Here is a 16,457-nt window from a genome sequence, read left to right on the forward strand (position 1 = left end):
AAGACGCTGAGAACTATCTTAAGGATTTCTGAAGCTTTAGTCCACAGTATTAGGCTGACAGCTAATGAACGACTGAGGTAGTCTTTGGGCCCAATTCTGGCCACAGTGTCAACTCCAAACCCCAATCTACTCATTCAGGTGCTAGGAAGCTATCTATATACAGCTAACTTTCAACCAGTAAAATAACCCATAGATCTAAGTTCGTCCATGGTACATGTGCAGAAGTGGACTTATCTTTGCAGGACAGCTCAGCATTTACCTCCTCTACTGTGTCACTGTTTACTACTCGCAAGTCATCTTATCCTCCGCTACATTAATCAATGACAGGTACCACAGGTAACACGGCTGAAATAAACCCCTGAAAACAACCACTTTTCAACAGTACACACACACAATTGCACATATATTCTATGTTCTGTAACCACTTTCATCAGTTCATACACACCAGGTAACAGAGACACGTACAGAATCACAGAGTGGTTTGGGTTGGAAGGGACCTTGAAGAAAATCCAGTTCCAACCCCCTGCTATGGGCCAGGACACCTTCCACAGACCAGGTTGCTGAAAGCCCCATTCAAGCCTGGCCTTGAACACCGGCCCTTCACTGGGCAGCCTGTGCCAGTGCCTCACCACCCTCAGAGTAAAGAATTTCTTCTTGATATCTAACCTAAACCTACCTTCTTTTAGTTTAAAACCATTACTCCGCGTCCTATCACTCCCCTCCCTGACAAAGAGTCCCTGCCCAGCTTTCCTGTAGGCCCCCTTTAGGTACTGGAAGGCCGCTATACAGTGTGTAATTCTGTACCCTATCTATTAGATACATGGAAATATTTTTTCAGATGAAGAACAGCTCGATTTATTTCCCTCCTTGATCAGTTTTAAGTCTGTATAAAGACTCAGCATACAACCTGAGGAAAGTCTTTTGGTTGACAGTTGACACCTTTCTTGTATTAGCAAGGCAAATAACAGACCAGCTGAAGACATACAAACCTAAAACATGCCTAATGTGAAGAGCAGCACAAGCTCTCTATTATGAAGTATGCTTAAACGGACGGTCAAACCCTGAGCAACTGGTTAATGATTTAAAGCAGGTAAATGCAAGCAATGAAAGAAGAATCAGGTTCAGTTGGTGGGTAAAGGTGCCAACCAGTATAGACAGGCCCTTCAGCTCTATTACAGATGTCATGGCTACCAAGTACACAACAGCTGGTGGGGATTAGATAACAAGCACTCTGGTTCAGAGATTAAGCTCCTGAGCTTTATGAGTTTACCGAGCTTTTTCGAAGAGTGAATGTTTGCTTGCTAGCTGCGTTTGCCTTCATTCCCACAGCTCTAATTATAAACAGTTGTCCACCTCAAGAGAAACTCTAGTCTACTCTTCCACTGGTGCCTGTGCATAACTTCTGTAGCACTGACAGGAATCAAATGCACGCATCGGAAGAGAAGCCATGTCATTGTTTAAACGTAACATAACGTTGAAAGAGAAATAAAGACAGCAAATTCTGCGTGAACTGAAATATTAAAAACCTTGGTCATCAAGCTGAGTGTACATCCAATCTGTTCTACCTGGTGAGAGACAGAGGAACTATGAAAGGACTATGACAACACATAGATGCAACACTCAATAGCACAGAGCAATGCTGTGTGGCAATATAGCTTAATGTATTAAATTCATAAGGTCTGCTCAATCCTTTTATAGATTTATTACTACCTGTAAGACATTAATGTGTGGGATTTTCTCTTGCTTGCAGATTGCTATGCGGTTTGTTGTTTGCCATGAGCGACTTGGAAACTGTGGACTAGTGATAATGTCTTTTGCATGTACCTTCATATTGGTTCTCCAGCTTCAACCTTCCACTATCCCAAACAGTAAGATGTGCTCCCATCCGTTCTCCCTTTGCAGCGTCAGCTTGAGAGAAATGTGGGTATCCAGCTATGGAGAAGACAAAAATGCCTGCACCACAGATATCCTAGAATTGATTTAGGCTATTAGTCCTGTGATACTGATTCCCATGGTGTGATCCTCCTGACTTTTTCCACCTGCCATCATTTTGCAAATTATAGAACCTGATTGCTTTGGAGCACTTATGAAAGGGTTTCAAATAGCTGAGGAAAATTACACCCTGGAGAATGAGCCTCAACCAGATGGGATCCATCAGATTTGAATGCCCTCTTCTCATAGGTGAGCCCCATTAACATTAACAGAATCTACCACACAGACATGCAAATAATTTTTAACAGAAAGTAAAAGAAGAAACTTAGTACCTTAAGAAATAAAAATCGACAAATAGTTCACTTTTTCTATTTTCTAAGCGGCTGGACAGCATATAAGCACTTTCTCTAGAACATAATTTGATTAGTTTAAGACCCAAATTCAAAACCAGACACAGGTTAAATTAATTTTAATCTGTCCATTCAAGATGCTGGTTATGATCATATACTCAGACTGGACAATGTTGTTAAGGTCTTGTCTGTCTATATTTGAATACGAATTTATTTCATATGATCAACCTGCACCTGTCCAAATAAATAAATCAATAAACAACTGAAACATTCCAACATCTTATTGTTTACAATGGCAGAAACTCAAATGAGCACCATTCATGCCCTATTGTCCAAGTCAAATGTAATTTGAACCCAACCGTATGGAGTTGAGTTTCTATTGTACCCAATGCATGGTTCTTTCCTAACAGACTAGTATGAAGGTTGCTAATTATTAATAGCATGTAAACAGTTACCAATGGTTCTTATGCTGCTTTACATACTTTACAGAACATTAATTCTAACCAGTTTCCAACCATGTAAAGCTGTACGTAATATACCTATCTGATCCTTAAGACAAAAATATTAATTGCAGAACTCATCAAGATTCATGCCTTTAAAAGTGAAGTAGCCATGACTACTCGTTAAATGTAACCGTCCCATTCTGTATATCCTGTCTTCTGCCTTTGACAATATTCTTTTATCACCACAATTACAGACCGTAGCAAAGAATTAAAAGGTATCAGTTATCAACATCACTCCCAAAAAACCAGAAGCATCTTTGTGAAATATAAAGGCTCTCTCAAACACTTGATGTTCTTCATTTTAATACATATATATTTATATTAAGTAGTCCATTCTCCAATGTCTATTAAGGAACAATCAAAGCATCTCTTATTCAAGTGTGAGAAGTAAGCATAAGAGATTGCTGTGAGATCTTAACACTGACACTTAACACTTTACATTTAAAACTGACTTAAACAACTGTCCTTCAAATATGAAATGTCTCTATTAAAAGGAGATATGTCAACACTGTATTAGTTTTTATCTCTTTGAAATAGCAGTTTTGATACTCTTCACAGCAGTATATAACACACAATTGATTTGGTAAATCTTTAATTACAAAGTAATTACACTCTACTTCTGTGCTCAGTGATCAGATTCTGTCATGTTGCAATGATGAACTAGTGCATATAGTATGTGTAAATTAATAAAGCTGTATTCCAGGGGAGGCAGCATGTAAGACAGCTTCGGTTCATGTTACTCGGAAGACAGATTACTTACATAAGCACAAATTGCGTAAGAAAGCCGTATCAGGTCAGGCGAGATGTCCATCTTGCCTTTAACAGCGAAAGGAAAATTTAAGAATAGAGGACGCATAGAGCAATGCTTCCCCAGACCACTCTTTCAGACCTTTGATAGAAGGCAGTTGAAGGTCGTCAGAAGACGATGCCTCCGAAAGGCATCCAAATTAAAGAGTCCCTCCCTCCTTCTCCCCCTCCCAGAAAAGCAAGCACAAATAGCCAATTCTATACACTACTTGAGCATGCAATAGCATGTCACAAGTCCTGCTCATTTTGTCTGTAAGACTGACTTGAAAATGGCATTGACAACTTAGAATTACAACAGCATACTACAAGCTTCCCAGTCCACACGGAGCAAACTCGATCCCCTTCCGTTCATGTGATTGCAGGACAACCACGCACTGCACAGAGCTCTTTGCTAGACAAGTGCTGACAGTGGATACAAGTTCAGCAGATGCGGCTCCTACCAGCAAAGCGCTGTTTATGATGCCACCCATACCTGATCTCCACATTCTCTGTCCTTCCTCTATCCGTGAAACCATTTCCTAAGACCCTTCCTGCACCTGCTCATTGCCATACTTACAGGCAGTAGCCTGTTCACACCATCTGTGACAGATAAATTGGACCTGTCTGCAGCCTCTGATCAGAATACCATTCTTTTTCCCACCTACACTCTCTGTGTCTGGATAAAATGCCATTAAGACTCACTGCACCAGGGATATAGCTGTCCTCTGCTTTCCTCTACTACCTCATGCAATATAATGTCTGAATGATGTGGTCCCATTGCTGTCAGGTTACCTGTGCAAAAGATAACCTCTGCTTACTAGAGAAACTCCTTTAAGACTTAGCCCAGTCTAGCCAATAAAGACTACCAAAAGTAGTTTGGGGGCAGCTGGAATGCCTTCCTCCTTCTCATCCCTGTGGGCAGTACCAACACGCTCTGCTACCTGAGATGCTCCTGAACCAGCTCATGCTTTTGGGAAATGTGTCTCCACATGTTGCAATGCTCAGCATTACACTGATACCATCTCCAGCTGTCAAAAACAAACAAACAAAAAAAAAGCAAAACCCCTGCAGTTTGGCTGTGGTCTCTGCCATTGTGTAGAGCCCTGCAAGGCCCCCCAGCGTGGGTTTCTGTGTAGATGTGACTTCTTCAAATGGAGGGAGTAAGCACTTCAACATGATTTTGGAGGGACAGATGTAGGACTTCACCCAACGATCATTCTGCTTCTCCCAAAGAAGGGGATCTGCTCACAAATAACACAAGTGAATTACTGGTGTGGTGCTGCAGTTACAAATAACAGGACCAGGACCTTTCCAGTGATACTGAGCTTTGGGATGGTGAGGAAGAGAAAGAGGTAGTGATGCAGCAGGCCATACCACGCAGCTTAATGTAACCTATGCAGAGGGCCACACAAAGGGCTGGCATGGCAGAAGCCTGTAAAATCATCAATGACATGGTGATGCTGAGTATGGAACAACTGTTCGGTACTTCCCATAATACAGAAGATTCTGTCATAGCTGGCTACCCGAGGAGAAAGGCTAAGGCCTACCTGGGCACTGAACTGGTTCCTTCTGAGGAACCTGTGGTACAAACTGCATTATATATACACATTTTAAAACATCCTAATTTAAGGTTTAATAAAATCTAAGCTAGGAAATATAAAGTTTTATTCTCAAGTGTAAATTGAAAACATGCTAGCATTGTACGTGCAACAACACTAAAAAAAAACAACTCTTTAAATGTTTCTTTCACATTAGGTAATAATCATTACACAACAGTTAAAATGAGGTTATCTAAAGCAAATCCTCATCATGAAGGTTTACAGTAACATATTTCCTGTAGTGATTGTTGGGAGTTCAAACCATTCAAAAAACCAAACCTTACATTAGAATTGCACCAACTTAAATGACAGAAAACCTTCTCGTAAGGAGCTCTGAACATATAACAACATGACCGAAGCAGTAAAGATATCTATCTGTTCAGACTCTACATAAAACTCCTTTTTGATTTCTATTATTTAAAGTATGACAATTTAAACAGCTGCTGAATTGAAAACATTGGCCAGCAGCATCTCCTATGTTTATCCACAGAAAAGAGCTGCTCGGACAGACAGCAGCCAAAGTTTCCAAGAACTGTACAGCTGCACCAAAGCCACCTCAGTAAAAGGGGTTCTTACCTTACATTACAGACTTCTGAGGAGGCTGGTTAACAGGCTAAGAAAGCAGGTAACTTAAATGTTGGGGACATATGTCCAAAATAAGCAAACTAGCTTCACATATGCCACTCAAAGAGGAAAAAAAATCTGTCCATGACAATGATTAACTTCTTATTGTTTACATAACAGGAGAGACAACGAGACATTTGGCGACCCATTGTGACGGGCATTAAAAATACTTAGTGGGAACAGTTCCTGTTCAATGATCTTACAATTCAGTTAGAGCCCAGACAAAGTTGGCGTAAACAAACAGAGGCAGTTAAGGAAGAAAGGCAAATACATTATGGTATAGATAAGCTACACGCACAGGTTATGAGGGTTAAAATGAGAAACAACAGTAATGATCCCCTAGCCTCTACCAGTTGGGCTGGGTTTAAAGCAGTTATCCATGACATAAATGTTCCATGCTTGTGAAAAAAATTGAACTCCTGAAGTTGATGCAGTTATAGCATAAAAATAACTCTATCCTCACTGCTCCATTTAGTCTTCTGTTTCCACAGTTCTAAGACACAAAAGCAGTTAATGCCCTCAATGCAAAGGGATTATGACCATTCTTCAAGCAATAAAATAATAGCATTACAGGTTAAAAAAAAAAAAAGAGAATTATTTGGCAAATAACGGTCTTAAACCACAGTCAGCAGTGCCAAGCAAGTGTGCAGTCCCTGTTTAATCATTTACATGTAACAAAGCAATAAAACTCCCTACAGGAGCAATCAAATTTTGCTTTCTTCTGTTCTCATGAAAAAAAAAAAATCTTAGAAGTATGAGAGTATTTTTTCATGAAATGCATTTGTAAGATTTGTTTTCTATTGCACACTTTCCCATACTCAACCAATCTTTTGTAAATTCATCCATACGGTTTAGTACGAGAGCACATGGCGTAACCTCTATCTGGAAACTTACTACACATTCTCTTGCTGAGGTATCTCCTCGTTGCCCAGAACCGCATGGCAAGAGAACAGCGAACTCTTCATTTTATTAAGTAACTGACTCCTGAAGACAGACAAAAATCTGCACCAACTCAGCCAGTTCCTGCAGCCTCTTGTTACTTTCATTTTCTTAAATGGTCTTAGCTTAATGCTTTTCAGTCAAATTCACCTTTTTATGATCAATAACAACCGCCCAGAGGTAAATTTGCAGTTACAGCAACTCGGCAATTCAGTACATCTTGGTTTATAAAATGTTTGTTCCTACAATGGTAAAATATGCCCTGAAGATGTGCATTAACTGCTGCTTCTCTATCAGCCACAGTTCTTGGGCTACACAGAGTGGACTTACCCTGCGGTAAACCCAGGAAGACAGGAGATGCTGGATGCTGCCACTTAATCCCTCACCCTTTTGGAAATGAACCTTTCCTTTCTTTCTTCCCTCAATGCAGAAGAAGCACCCCTATCAGTTGAAATTTCCCTGTTACATTTCTTTTTTCACTTTAATAGAATCTGATGTCATATCTGTAGCAATTTTTAGTGGAAACATATGAGGATTTATAACCTCGTGTATACCATTTCTTGCCAGGTGAAATATTAATGCTATAATTCTTTGCTATATATAATCAATACATGATGTTTTCAGTGTCCACAGTGACGTGCCAACATGAGCTGTACTTCCAGGCCAAACCAAACTCAGGAGTGAATACGTTACGCTTTTCACTTTCATATCAGACAACTAGTGATCAAATTACCTTGCACTGCCTAAATATTTGTGTAGTATTTTCAACACTGCCAAACACAATGAAGTTGTCTAAATAAACAAATAAATAAGGAAAACCACCAGTTTAAGATGCCAAAAAATTCATGTACCCCCATAGTTTCAGATTATTTTAAAGCAATAAAGCAAAAATTGTCAACATAATATTGTGAAACCTGTATGAGGAACAGAAATTATACAGGGAAAGACAGCTAAAACATGTTTGGACTTGTGCAGTTTTCCAACTAAGGATAAAATGAAATAGCCATTCCATATGCTTTAGAAGTTTAATTGCTCCCCATTGTTTTGTTAGATTAGTAAATTAGGGTGGTGTTTAGCATCTCTTTTTGTTTATAGGAGCTAGAGAGCTTCCCTGCTGTATCAAAATATCTTTTTCATCCACAAAAAAAGAATGCAAATGGACATTCAAATATTCAAGGACAATTTATATTCAACTCTTTTGTATAGAAACGATCATCCCCAACAAGCTATTTTCCATATAAAATCTGTTTGAAGTAATGACATCACAATTGTGGTTGTTTTTTTTTGTTTGTTTTTTTTTGTCTATTTCAATGGTTTGATTTGTGAGAAGCAGGGAGGTAGCGGTCTTCTCTTCTCTTTATATAATTACAAATTTTACAGAAAGTATTATGTATCTTTTAAAATGAACAGAAGCATTCTCAAATGGCACAAAAACATACAACTCAAAAAAAAAAGTAATCAATAAAATCATTCCGATTTTCATGAGTCGAGTGCCTAGCCCTTTTTCTCTTCCTTTCGAAGGAACACGTCAGTATTACTGAACTGCCTCACACTTGGCTATCGTATTACATAACTACTCACTGAAATATGAAGTGTTTCTGTTAAACTCTGTCCAAGGGTGCTGTCCTGTAACACTGTAAAGTCAATCTAAACCCAGGCTGCCCCTTTTTCTACCCCAGCTGCATAACTCTGCTCTATCCCTACCCTACCACTAGCATTTGTGTAACCATACAGAGCAAGCTGGTTCTGGAAAGTGATCTAAAAAAAAAAAACACACTCAAAAAAAAAAAAACTGATGGGGAAAAAAAAAGTAGCTAACATGAATGTAATGCCATTATACACACACACCAAATTTTCACCAACGACTATTAAAAAGAGTACTCGTGGGTCTACTCAAAATTATTGCAAGAAAATAGAGATGCATCTGATAAGGCGTTTTTTGAGAGAAACATGCACACAAAAAAAGCCTAAATTACAATTTCAGCCACACCCACTAATCCACTCAATCAGACTGCACATGCTGGAGTAAATGAAGCCTCATCTTCAAAAGCAATTTGCAGAATTACTTGCTGATGTTGAAGACCTACTTCAAAAGAGTTTAAGTGTTATGGAATTTTACTGTTTTTTAAACAAGCCACTGTTTAAGCTCAAGAGGAAAGCGGGAGGTGTTTGTTTTTTAAACAAAGCCTGCAAGATTTCATTACTAAACTATCCGGAATGTTTATTTTAAAAGCATCATGATTACTAATAATGGTGCTTTGCAGTTTTTAACTTAACCACTATTCAAATATTTCAGTTAGAAATGACTGGTTTTGGTGCCTTTGTGGAATGCGCATCCAAAAATATGCGCAAATATGCCAAAAATAAACTGATGACTTTTCAATTACATTAAAAATCAATGTTGTGTCTAAAGTACTAAAACTACTGCTGCTAATTGGCTTTAATTGACAATATTAACAATTTTGTAAGTAAGACTAAGTCTAGCAAAATTCACAGGGACAAACCGAGCTACTCACTAAAGAACAGCGTGCTAGCTCCAGCTGACACAGCATTTCTGGGCACGGAAGGGCAAAGTTGCTGTAGTATCTACTACACTTGTTTTACATCTAAGGATCTTGAACGAGAGATAAAGGTGCTCAGCTCTGTGCGACAGCAAACTCTTTGAAGCATGGACTTGACTTCTTATCTGAAATTAGCTGGAAGACAAAGTTACTTCTTGAAGAAATCATAATACACACCAGTGGAGACCACACCAGGGATACCTAAAGAGACATAAAACCTAAGGTCATAGACTATAATTTTTACAACCCGTATCAATTTTCTCTTCAAAGTGAGGGTTATTCTGGTAGGAGTTTGTAATGAAACTGCAAACAGATGGTTATGGCAATAGAGTTTACTGTTCAAAGGTGCAATTTTTTCACACTTCAGGAGGTAAAATAAACAATGGAGAACACACTAATTTATTCAACTGTTAATGCAATACTGGGCCAAGCCACTTTGTTCATTTTATGTACATCAACTGCCAGAACAATTACAGCTAAGATACTTGATGTGTAAGTAAACTTTCTCATATAATCCTCTGGAAGTTTACTTTTCAGGTCACAGTTTGTTTTTTGTGTGTACTTTTCAACAATGGAGTTGTTGCAGTCTAGTTTGGCATTCAGCTATCAGTACGATCACTTACCTTTGAATGAAATTTATAAAACAGGAGAATTAAGCATATATGAATACACTAAATTAAGTTAAATCCACTTTCTGTCCTTGGTTGTTTTTTTCCCATTTTTATTATACATTATTACTAAGAGCTATTGCATATACATATCGAACGTGCTTTATTAAAGTCAAATATGTAGTAGCTGTAGTGTATTTTCAGTATACTGAAACCTACACTACAAAGAGTAAGGATATGGTGCTTGCATTAGGAAATACAATATGCACAAAGGTCAAATTTATGACTTTTCTCACTAACATCATTTTACTGCCAGGTCAGCATATAATCTAAGGTTATAACTTGAGATACAGATGGGGCTTTTTCTAGTACCAAGTTGATGCCAATAAATTCTGTTGAAAGGAACCAATACCTAATAGGTAGATTTTTCAAAACAAGCTATTAAAATATTTTGAACATTACATTTACAGCAAGTATTCAAATACTCTAAGTTTTACCTAAATTCCTAAGATATCATTGAATTAGAAGTCTGTAACACTTTTTCTTATTTTGCAGGGATAAATGGACTATACACCTTCCACATTTACAAAATTACTAACGCTACTTTTTCACAAAGCTATAGTAAAGCATGAAATCTGAAACTTTGACTGGGCATAGTTAAGAAATAGCTTCCCAAACATGAAAGTGATATCATTTGCAAGTTTTGTATTCAGCTGATGTGGCAGCAAAGTATTTTCCTGTAAATAAGCACTGTATTCTGAAACAAACTTAATACACATCTCACACAGCCAGTGATACCCATACTTGTTGAAAATCTACACAGTAAATGTCACTGAACTAATATCTTTAGAATCTTTTCCCTGTATTTTTATGTTGTTAAAAAATAAATAAATCACACAATTTGCAATAGTTGCCTGATTTTTTTTTTTTGCCTTTTTTTTTATTCAAAATCACTATCAGAGAGACAAAAGGAAAATCTCAGGAAATTTAAACCTCTAAGATCTCTTTTGCCCAGTATGACCTAGGTCAGCACTTCCAACAAAATAGCATCACCCTCCCTTTCCCTGCTTCCTGCATGGTCTCCTGCATGCAAACATCACAAACACTTCTGCAACCACACACTGAGCCACACTAAAGATGTAAGCTGGTTAAAGCACTTCAACACAAAAAAAGTTTCTCCATCGCCAATCATGCTGCCCCTGCATAAAGGTATGCGCCACACAAGAGGGAACCAGCATAACCACAATTTCATCTCTCACATTCTGCAGTCCTGATCTACCAAATAATTAAGGACATATTAGACTTCATGAAGTTCAATGAGATTAAGACATGTAACTTAGAAGAGAATCCGATGTTAGAAGCAATTGAGACAATTGTCCTGGGTACACCACGATCAGAAATTTTTAACACTTTGTCTCCTTGATTCTTATCGGGACAAGCAAAAAGTGTTTCCACCATTAAACGCACAACCCTGTGCAGAAACAGCATAGAGTATTTGATTAGTTTATTGTACACTTCACATATTCAGTGAACATTAAAGGAAATTAAAAATAAAATTTCTTGAACAATGTAAAAGGCTGAGAAACACAGATCCAATTTTTCAAAATTAATTCAGTATTGAGGAGAATAGCATACTTCAGATTTTCAGTTAGACAGTTTGGAAATTGAAAATAATCTAAATGCACCCTCCCCCTTTTTTTAAACCACAAAAGGATAACGTTAAGTTTCATCAAAACTTAACATCTTTCTGGATTCATAACAGCATTTCTCCTCAAAAACGTACAAACTTCAGCTCATCAGCGCGAACAGTCAGATGCTAATGGCACTCTGGCGCTACAGGAGGCACATCTGCTGGCTCCAGCTCAGAGAGTAAAAGCCAGGGAAATACCCAAACAGAGGGCTGCAGAGAACTCTTAGGTATTCCACGTTTCATTTCTTTTTGTAGAGATTTCCTGATTTGTATAAATCGTTACATATTCATTGAGTCAGGAACAAACACACACACACGGCCTTTGTAGTTCTCTAACAAAGAAACAAATGTGGGGAGCAAGAGACGCATTCAAAACCCTTCTCCAATTTCTAGTATTTCCTGAACATCTCCAGAAGAGAAGACTTAAGAAAGCACTTTGTAGCATTCAACAACCTCCAATTTAAGGCACTCTTCAGAAAGACAAGATCTGAATTTAAAGATTTTACTTGAGCCATTTCAGGCAAACACCTGAATCCCTGAATGTTGAAACATCTTTATTAAAACCTTTGTTTTAAAAATTTAAATAGATTGAAAGAATGAAAATGTCCCAGGGAAATCTGTTTGCATCTTTTCTGGTCCATTGGCAGCTGACTTCTTTTGGCCCCTGAGCTACCACGTAAGCCTGCTCTCGGCCTACCACACCTGGGCCTGTTATGTCTGTAGTGATCGTTTCAGATAGAGTGAGATTCCACATACAGTACCCACTGCAAGTCTGTATAGTCTAACACCCCACAGTAGGTAAGAAATCTCACTTCGCACTCTTGTACTCTTTCCTCTACTCATTTTGTGCGCTCACTACTCAAAATATTCTTTCAACCCCTGAGGGAGAGGACTCTTCTAAAAATACATGGTGGACAAGCGCTGCTTTGGTCCAAATCACATTCCTGCAATTCTCCATTCCCCTCTTTACAGGTATAGCCATCCTGAAGGATTTGGGACTGCTGAAAACAAGCTAATTTAGAATCCCTAACTCAAAAGGAGACATTTGCCCCACTGACTTGGCCAGGATTTAGGGCTCTCAACACATCTCTTCAGGCACAGCACAGAGAGAGGCAAACACGAGAATAGTCAGTAGAAGGAAAAAATGAATCTTAAAATTATCAGTCCCAAGGCAACCACTACGCCTACAAGCATAATTTCTTCTTCTTTGCTACCCTAGGTCATGACCCTCATCCAAAAGAGCAAGGAAAGAAACTGTCCTTTCATCATTAATTTTGCTGTGCCACTCAGGAAAACAACACTGACAACACCATAAAACCACAGTGTAAGTTGCCACTGGTATTCCAGCCAAACGTTAATCACCACCATCAATTGTCTAATATTTCTCATTACCTCTTTAGTCATTCTAACAAATTCTACTGCAACTTACATGCGGTCTGATTAAAATCTTCTCTGGTTGACAGAGGGCCAGCAGAAAAAGAACCGAGCCCTCTCCTACCGCCTGCCGGACCACTCCATTTCCAGAGAGATAATAAAGCTGCATTAAAAACCATGCACTAGATGAATGCCATTCTAATTTCAAAACCAAACAAAACCTACCAACTATGTCACCTGAAGCAGAACGCTGATAAGAAAAAGCCTGTGTATATATTAGACTGTTGTATCATTAAAACTGGCTAAAAAAAAAAAAACACACACAGAAAACAATCCATCATGCATAAATTCAGTTACTTGGTTTTGCAAATGCATCTGTAAAGCAATAACGTAGATCACACAAATATGATTTTAAAATATAATTAACAAATCTATTCATTTATTTATAACTTACGAAGGACAACATATTTCTGATGCAGAAGTCAAGTCAATGCAGGAACAATATAGCTCAATGAACTGTACACCTTGCATCACACACCAATCTGGTACACGCCAACAAAGAACCAGCATTAACAAGATTAACCAAGGTTAGCAAGCAGCGCTCGGGAGATCCTAAGTTTCAACAGAGTTGGGAAGAAAGCCAGGTGCAGCACCGTGGTGTCTCCATGGTGAAGCAGAAGTAGGAAAGGACGCCTCCTACCCACTGAAGTCTCACAGGAACTCAAGGTTACCACTTATCACAAGTGTTTTTGTAGACAAGGTCTACAGGTTCTTTAGCATGTCGCCTCAGTAGAACTGAGCACTGTAAGCTTTTTTAATATATTTATTACTGGTTCTGCTGACTCCTTCAACAGAATACCAGGTCACCGTAAGCTCTCAGACCTTATCCCAAACATGGGATGGATGGCAGGAACCCGGCATGCACAGAAGTGACTAAAATCTTAGACAAAGAATGAAGTTCATAAATCCGCTCCCCAGATTCAGCAGGTCTGGACTGACAATGAAGAATTACCTTCCACAAATACTACAATTACAAATCTTCCACTGCAAGAGCAAGACACATTCTTATGACTAAAAAAATAATAAGTATACAAAACTTGCACTGCAGCAAGAAGTTGCTTCTTTTCCCTTTCACCCTCTCCCTAAGGCACAACTGCGAGGCATGGTTTGTCATCCCACTCCTCTATCACAAGGGCTGTAACAAACGTACAGGCAGAGGGGAGGGAAGATATACCACCAAATGGCATTCACTCGTTGTGTTTTTGTTTTATTATTTTTATTTATTTTATTTATTTTATTTATTTATTTTATTTGTTTCTTTAGAGAAATGCTTCAAAAGCAAGAATTCCACGTTTTTCTGTTTACGGAAAAAAGTTCACTGATTGCTGTGTTTTCCGATGCTGCATATGATTGATTAAATCCCTACTCCCCCCCGAGCATAACTTTTACACTTAAATCTGGACATCTATATTATTACTTTTACAAATTAATCTTTCTCTGTGGAGGGCAACTTAAGGCTCTAGGGAAGCTCATGTGTTCCAGTGATTCTTGACAGATCAAGCAGAAAATAACGAGATTAAAAGAAACAGGGTTCTCCACACTGACAGGTCAACCACCCACCCTCAGCGAGGCAGAAAAGGTGGCTTACAGAAACAAGCAGGTGTCAAATTCGGAGGAACTATCCTGTACAGTACTACAGCAGTCAGCTCTTCACTGATGATCACTGACTGCTTTCACGGCACAGGAGGCCAGCGCTCCCACATTCTTCTTTAACTTGACTGAGCGGTACAAGTGGAATGAGTTACCGATCGAACTTCAGGCCATACACACTGCAGCACTATGAAATGTCATTTCAAAGAGCAACACAAGCCTTGCAGGCAAAACATGCTGGTATCCACTTCCTTTTCTTAAGTCACAGCCATTTAAAAGCTGAAAAATTCAATTTGGAGGCATCACTCAATTCCTTAAAGCACTGCCGAAATGCTTTTCTGCTAAAAAATACCTACAGAAACTGCACCTGTGCTCAAGGTTTTAAAGTGCCAGAAACACTGCAGTGCTGAAGGCGGTGCTAAGCACAGCCATACACGTGAATTTCTAAGATAAACCTGCTGCAAAACTTGCCAGCCAGCTTCTCTTCCAATGCTGCTGCTTCAAGGTCACCAAGCATAATTGACCAAACAGAAACAAAGACATGTCCCAAAGCCAAAGCAAGACTGAATGAAGCCTGCAGCCATACTTCAACAACTCAAGATAAGAACATATACAAGAGCTATACAGGTTCACATGCTAAATAAAATTTACCATCACTTACAACGTTATACTAGATATACAAATTTATCCCCCTGTATTTTCCACATCCTGACTTCCAACTCAGTTTGTCAAAATGTGTAATTTCTGGTCATAAAGCACCAAATCGCTCCAGCTGCAATTACCTTACTTTCTACATAAAAACAACATTAGTCAAATTGCTTTGGACTTTGCCTAAATTAGGATCAAGCAGAAACAATGCAAGTAAAGACCTGGCCTCCCCAACATAAGGACCAAAACCAACATTGTATTCAACAAGGTCAGAATTCCAAAAGTTTGTAAAAACACATACCAAGGATCTCTATACCTGGTCTTTCATAGCCTGGAGCCTTTTATAGTCTAGAACCTTTTTATCCAGAAAAACAGAATGTTATAACCACTCCAAGTACACCAATAACAGTAACTATTATGGCTAACTAAAACACCAGCTAAAATGACAAAATTAATTGAGAAGAATCATTAAAATAATAACATCAAGTGATCAAATTCTATGCAGTTAACTGCATAGTCAATATTCCTATTCCTAATTTAAAATGATCTTGTACATCATGAAAATCTTACAAACTCACGCAAAGCTAATTTTTTTGATGATACGTACCATTTCTATGCTATCATTCAGAAAATCAAGTAATTGCAATAATCATGTAGTAAGCTCTTGGGAAAAACAATTTTCTTCATTATAAATCAGATCTAGGGTCCCAATTATGCGTAGATGTAGCTGTTTAACTCCAGAAAGTTAAAAAACTCATGAAACTGAAACAACAACATTGAACATTTCTGAAATTTTAAGATGGACTAGAAATAATGCACTGTGTGCTTTATCAGCTTGCTGAGGAGCTCCTTTAGTCTTTGAAAACAATTGTTTGTTTTGCTTACTAAATATGCACCTTGATCATAAGCAGCATGACATATCAGAACAAGGTTTTGGCTTGAAAGTATAGAGCTCAAAGTCTTAGTGGAAATGCTGTGTTTTATGTAGTTTTCTATGCACACTCATTTTTTTTACCTGTCTTATGGAAGAAAATCTACACAACTCTAAAATCTACACCATTTATTGCCTGGGAGGACTAAGGAAGGAAAAGAAGGTGCGGAAAGGAGAAGAAAGTGAGAGGACTGGACTCCAGAAGAGATGCTCTTGCAATGCCTATGTGATACACAAATGTATTTTTCATCAACTGAACACAA

The 16,457-nt window shown here is 38.4% G+C and overlaps 1 protein-coding gene across 9 annotated transcripts in view; it reads right to left on the reverse strand.

Moving 5' to 3' along the window:
• The window catches only part of NUDT14 (nudix hydrolase 14), a 60,173-nt gene that overhangs the window by 31,998 nt on the left and 11,718 nt on the right, over window positions 1-16,457 (reverse strand). Inside the window, exon 1 of one of the 9 annotated variants that reach the window (XM_080593033.1) lies at window positions 13,420-13,509. The exons of 3 other annotated variants lie outside the window; for them this stretch is intronic. In XM_080593033.1, the coding sequence (XP_080449159.1) occupies window positions 13,420-13,431 (12 nt within the window). In that variant the 5' untranslated portion in view covers window positions 13,432-13,509. Of the gene's footprint in view, window positions 1-1,824; window positions 1,846-3,545; window positions 3,602-5,745; window positions 5,866-9,248; window positions 9,300-9,336; window positions 9,493-13,419; window positions 13,510-16,457 lie in introns of those variants that run through there. 5 more of the 9 variants (XM_080593030.1, XM_080593032.1, XM_080593037.1 and 2 more) reach the window with 5 other exon arrangements.

This window comes from Anser brachyrhynchus (assembly GCF_964034855.1).
Source record: "Anser brachyrhynchus genome assembly, chromosome: 5".
In the NCBI taxonomy this organism is placed as follows: Eukaryota; Metazoa; Chordata; class Aves; order Anseriformes; family Anatidae; genus Anser; species Anser brachyrhynchus.